Source organism: Charadrius vociferus, unplaced genomic scaffold (genome assembly GCF_000708025.1).
Source record: "Charadrius vociferus isolate BGI_N301 unplaced genomic scaffold, ASM70802v2 scaffold75, whole genome shotgun sequence".
Lineage (NCBI taxonomy): Eukaryota > Metazoa > Chordata > Aves > Charadriiformes > Charadriidae > Charadrius > Charadrius vociferus.
Genome location: NW_009648545.1, coordinates 1,176,377 through 1,182,192, shown reverse-complemented (window position 1 = coordinate 1,182,192; position 5,816 = coordinate 1,176,377). Strand labels below are relative to the sequence as shown.

Sequence of the window (5,816 nt, the reverse complement as noted above, 5' to 3'; positions counted from 1 at the left end):
CAGGAATGGCACCAGTAGGGAATACAAGAGAGCTCACTTTTGTTCTTCTTTTATCATAAAAGTCACATACAGAACTAGCTTGTGTCCTAAAATTACGATTCCTATAAAATATACCTGCTGTATTTGTAGTGGAAAAGGTCCCAGTGAGTTTTCCATCATAACGGATGGAATAGGGCCCCACCTTCGCTTGGTTCGCTTGAGAACTGTGTCTCTAGCATGCCTGGTCTTCTGTGTCTGGGTCTAGAAGATAGAAAGACAGGTAAGAATATATCCACATATTCCTAACTGCGTATATTTTCACTTAACTACTGTCTTGCTTTTCCATCATTTTCCCTCCATTCCAATTTTCCTACTGACCATTTGTTTTTCCAAGGTCTTCATTACTGATTATACCTGTGACAGTATTCCAAGAGTTTTGTCATTCACTGTAATACTTTGCATGAATAAAATCTGCTTAAATTCCTCAAACATGGCTTTTAAGACTCTTGATGTTCCTGATTAAGCTCCTTGCTAGCATCTCCCTTTTCCAAAAGGAAGTCTGCTGACTTAAGCAACAGACAGTAATCAACAACTGCTAAATAAAAATACACTCTACACTAGAGTGCTTTGCCCAGCTACCTGAATTCCAAAATTCAACTAAAGTTACCCAGAATGAAGCTGTACTCTGTGAAACAGTATTTCAAATAAGCAAGGTATCTTGAAATTAGAAGCTCACCTTTTTTTCTTCTTCCACCAAACTAACATGTATTTTCTTTTGTACATGTTCTTGAATGTCTTTAAGCAATATACTAAAAGTCTTTTTCTCAGCAGACAAAGAAACAGCAGACGTTGTGTACACAGAACCATCCTCTAGAATTTTAAAGTTTCCATCACTGGAACTGATCAAGTCTGCAGACTGAAGGCATTCTTTCAAATCAACTGTAAGAAAAAATATTCAGACAATAACTCAAAGAGCAAAACAATAACACAATAACACCCCTCACAAAACAAAACAAAAAACCCCCAAACATTTCCCTAAGTAAAAATTATATTTACCGCCACATGGAGTCTCCAATAATTTCATCACTGAATATTTAAGCATCACAAATATAGAATCTAGAACCCATTTATGCTCTCGGATTTGACCAAGTTCACACAAATTTCCACTCTTGTGTTCCTAAGTGTTTCCTAAAGGACATGGGTGCTTCATGGATATCTTTCAACAAGACCCTATTACACTGGTAAAGTTATTGAAGCATCAGAGATGGAACTAAAACATTTAAATGCAAAAAAAAAATTGTAGACACTCTCATTATTGGCTCAGTAGCTACTATATTTGCCTTGTGCTCCATGCCCCACAAAATCAGTGAAGATGATTAATTAATGCAAATGCCCAATGGAGATATTACATCTTGGAAGTTTTGCCCTCAGGAGGAAAGCACTGACTGGCACTATGTGATTTAATAGGCTTGGGAGGACAAAGGCCTTTAAATTATGAGGCAGACAGATGGCAGAGATAAAGACTAACTTTAGAACAAATGATTGGCAATTTTTTAACATGTTCATGATAGAATCCCATGCAGTTTATAGAAGGGGTAGGTAAGTTCAGCATACTTCTCAGGTATTTTTTACTGCATTTGCTATCACTTGTGTCTAAAATAAACTTTAACACACTTCAATAAACTTGATTCATCAGCAAGTAATTCGGCAGTACAGCTGGAGAAAAAGCAAAATCAGGGTAAACATAATGAACTGCAGTAGGACCACCGCACTAAGTAAGAATGATTTGCCACCCTGAAGGCCAAAGACCTAAACTCTAGACAGATGACACTTGTAGAGTACAAGAGGTGTAAGTGTCATGTTCTCAAAATCAAAACTTTTCAATACTCCTTCAATGATATCATAGTGGATGGGACCTTGCTCTATGAAAGCTGATTGCAAAATTCCCAGACTAGAGTAGATTCAGAATGTCACCCCATACATGTAGATGCTATTTTCAATAAACTAAACTTTGTTTCTCTTTCAAGAATGCAAGAACAAATGTGACATGATTTCTCTCTTTTTAAGTCTTTCTTTTAACTGCTCAATTAAACATTTCCTAGACTTCCTATAGTACTGCAGCAGTGACTCCTCTCCCTTGTCAATCTGTACAGTGAAAATTTAGTATTGAAGACAACATCATTGCCTCACTTAAAGGTGTCTCATACCACTGCATTTCCAAAAATATCAGACTGGAGATTTTGTTTCTGATGGTTATGTGAGTCAACATTATGCTCAGTTAGCCATAGCTTTGTGGGATCTTTTTTCTTTACAGCCTCTCGTACACATTGCGTAAGTCAGAAATATAAAAAACCTTGCAACAACCAGAAAAATCCTGACTCATTTTATTGTCAGGGTATGGTCCTTCTATCAATGCAAAATACATTACAGTTTCTCAAGAAATGTCTGAGTAACGTCACTCAAGCTATAAAGTTTTGTTAAATGATTGGGAAAAGAAAATCTAAGCTCAATGTTACGCAAATACTTTCATAGCACTGTAATAACATGAAGTTTCGTTTACACAGAAAAATGCTAAAGTCTCTTAGAACATTCCAAATATTTCAAAAAACTGTAGCAACTTTTCATTTTTAAATTTAACAGGAAGGTCAATGAACTTCCATTTTTAAAGCTAGATTTTCTGAGCACTTGCATTGTGATGAATTTTGTGATCCACTTTACTTGTTCCTTTTGTAGGAACGTGGATTAGGATTGCAGACGTGGAGCATAGTCCTCTGTTGTCCCAGGACTCACACAGGGCACCTCTGAACCCTCAAAATCAGTCTCAGGCAGCACAGAACCCTGGAGCAGCTCCTACGGCGCACCCTTAAAAGCTGCCTTTCAAACACAGGACTGAAAAAAAAAAGTGGGATGTTTTCTGATCTCTCCTATTCCTCTCAGTCACCTGCATGCTGCCCTAAACAGAGACAGACCATCCAGTCAGACAGCAGCACTGTCCCAAGCCACCGTGCACGCAGGACACCTCTGCAACTTCTCTCCTCGGGCGCCCCGAGTGCCCCAGCACCGCTGAGAAGTCGCATCCATGTTACACAGAGCAGCAGCTTCGGGGTGCTTTGCTTGTGTGGGTTTTGTCTTCTTTATTTTCTTTTCCATTATCCAAATGACTTACTGACTTCTTCATATGACTCTGTGGGTTATGGGTGCACTTTGGAATATTAAGCCGCTCATTTAAATACTAAGCCCTAGACTCCAAATTTTGAAACCATTAAACTCTGACTTTCTCATTTTAAAATAAATACTGAAAGCTGACAATAGCTGTTTACGCAAAAGTCAAATGAATGCACGGAGCCAGCGTTCAAATCCGTAACAAGCACAGGGCGTATCCTTCATAAAAAGGCTGATCCAGCTGTTTAACTGGCTGTCCAGTCATCCATTCATGCCATTAAAAAAAAAAAAAAACCCAACATGTTTCCTTCACTGTTAACAGCTTCTCCAGCAAAGCTGCAATGTTGTATCGTTAAGACGGGCATCTCGCAGTTTCTCACCTCTGCCAACTAAGGTGTCAGCCTCTAGTTCCGAAGGAACATGAAAAATTACTTTCTTGCAAGCTTCACAGCACAAACTCAGCACCTAGAAAACAAATTAAGAAATCAGGGGAAAAAAACAACCATGAGAGCATGCTGTTTTGAGTAGTAACTACAGTTACTGAAGCTGCCCTTTGTTGGTTTGGTTTTTAAGACAGGACACAGAAAGACTCTTCAACTAAAAAGACAAGTACTCCGCGGCACAGCATGCAAAGTTTCAAACTGGAAACAAGATCTGACCACTGCTCCTGGATCTGTCCATGGATTGTGGGCTTTTTTCTAAAATCACGGCAGCCCTGACATCAACAGCATGAGTTCCCGTTGACTAGATGATTTCACCTACACTATTACTTTAGCAGCAGAAAGACAAAATACAGCTTCAGAGCGCACTCCCTCGAATAGCATTCACAGCCAATTTAGATCCAACGTCTCTAAGTATTAAGGCTCAACCCGTCAAAAAGTTCAGTAGAACTCTGGTGAAGCTTAACATTAAAGGGACAAGCGTCTTATTAAAACCACATGACGACACTTGCACTTACATATCACTTTGCATCTTCAAAGTGCATTCTCAACAAACTAATTAAATCTAGCTTCAGCAATTAGATATGACATAAATAAAATGTTGTGTATCACAGCAGTCCACTCCCATGTAACCACTTACAAAATGGGGTCCTCCTCAAAATTCAAATGAGTAGTAGATAACCAGACCTTTTTATAAAAAGAATCATATGGAGGTACAAAGATTTTCCTCAGCACAGAGCAATTCTCTCCTGACCTCAGATTATACATACATGTATGTGTATATAAACATATATCTTGCCTAGTTTCTATCCAGATGTCTAAAATTGTAATCCAAAAATCATACAGCCAATTAAACAAAGAAATAGAGAAATGTAAATAGACATATTCACCCTTTTAAGTACATTTATTCTTTCAGGATGAAAGTCTAGCGAAAAGGAAAGTCGTCTTTATTTTGCACATACCTTTAGGATTAAAGGTATAAAGCAGTAAACAGCTAATGGAGATTCTGAAAATTACTTGTGATTCTTACTAAGAAAATACTTAAATAAAAACACTTTTAAATCTTTAAGACATTAGGAACTTTTAGAAAAACTATGATGAGCTAAAGAAAACAAAGTTGAAATGTGGAATTTAATCATTGTATAAAAGTGATTTAAATGCTGTGTCTGCATCATAAAAGCTCTTCATACTGTTCCTTATATATACACACAGATGTAAAAACACGTATATATAAAACAATTTAAATATCCCTGCTTATGTATTAGTAGGTACTTTTATTATTAACAGATACTTAATAAAACACTCTCTCCTGATAGACCTTGTATTATTTTTTTAAGTTATTAAAATCACACCATCTTATTACATTGTTTTAAGATATTTTAAGGCTCGGTGATATTTAAATTTGAAATAGTAATGCCAAGCTAGTCTGATGTCAGCACAAAGAACTACCGAAGCATTAAAAAAAGTAAATATGGTAGTTCTTCGTGGGTATCAAGATAAAAGGAAACACCGGGTAAAAATAAGCCGTGAATGTCTTTACACAAAGATGACACTTGAGCAGTTTTTGGAGTTTAGGTATTGGGTTTTCCTACTTGACAAGGGAGTTTCTTTTGCTTTTTTTAATTAGATGTATGAGTAAACTCGCTTGGGTTTCTTTGGGTTTTATTATGAATATCCTAGCAAAGGCAGACACACGTCATGTCTGGAATAGCAACACTTCCATTAAAATGTACATATCCAATGAGTATGAAAATAATAAATTCAGTGTTTCCGCACTACCAATCATTTTTCTTTCAGGCTCAAATGATCACCTGCCCTCTTTTTGTGAGCAACGATAATAGGGAAGAAAAGGGGTACGAAACAAAAGACAAATCACTTTCACTCATCAACTAACAAAAAAAAAAAAGGAGAGAACTCCCCTGCTCTCTCCAACAACGGCCTTTCTGTAGCAGATAATTACGTACAAATACAGTAAATTGCAGGTAAAGGAAATCGCTGAAATTGTCCAGTACACAGCCAATTCTTCCAGAGGAGCTTAACACGCTCCGCACCATACGCACAACCCTTCCCATGGAAAAGGGACAACCGTCGGGGAAGGGGGGGGGGACGACGGGACGGGGACGGGGACGACGCGACGGGGGGGCGACCGAGGGGAGAGGTTTAAATGAAAGGAACTGCGGTTTAATTTCTTCTATGAATTACCATCAGTACCATTAACGACCAGAGCATGTGTCC

The 5,816-nt window shown here is 37.8% G+C and overlaps 1 protein-coding gene across 1 annotated transcript in view; it reads right to left on the bottom strand.

Moving 5' to 3' along the window:
• DSC1 (desmocollin 1) overlaps nucleotides 1–5,816 on the bottom strand; it is a 25,967-nt gene that overhangs the window by 17,031 nt on the left and 3,120 nt on the right. Inside the window, exons 2-4 of the mRNA XM_009885988.1 lie at nucleotides 3,522–3,606; nucleotides 716–918; nucleotides 115–228 (exon numbers count right to left, since the gene is read on the bottom strand). Coding sequence (XP_009884290.1) covers nucleotides 115–228; nucleotides 716–918; nucleotides 3,522–3,606 — 402 coding nt within the window. The remainder of the gene's footprint in view (nucleotides 1–114; nucleotides 229–715; nucleotides 919–3,521; nucleotides 3,607–5,816) is intronic.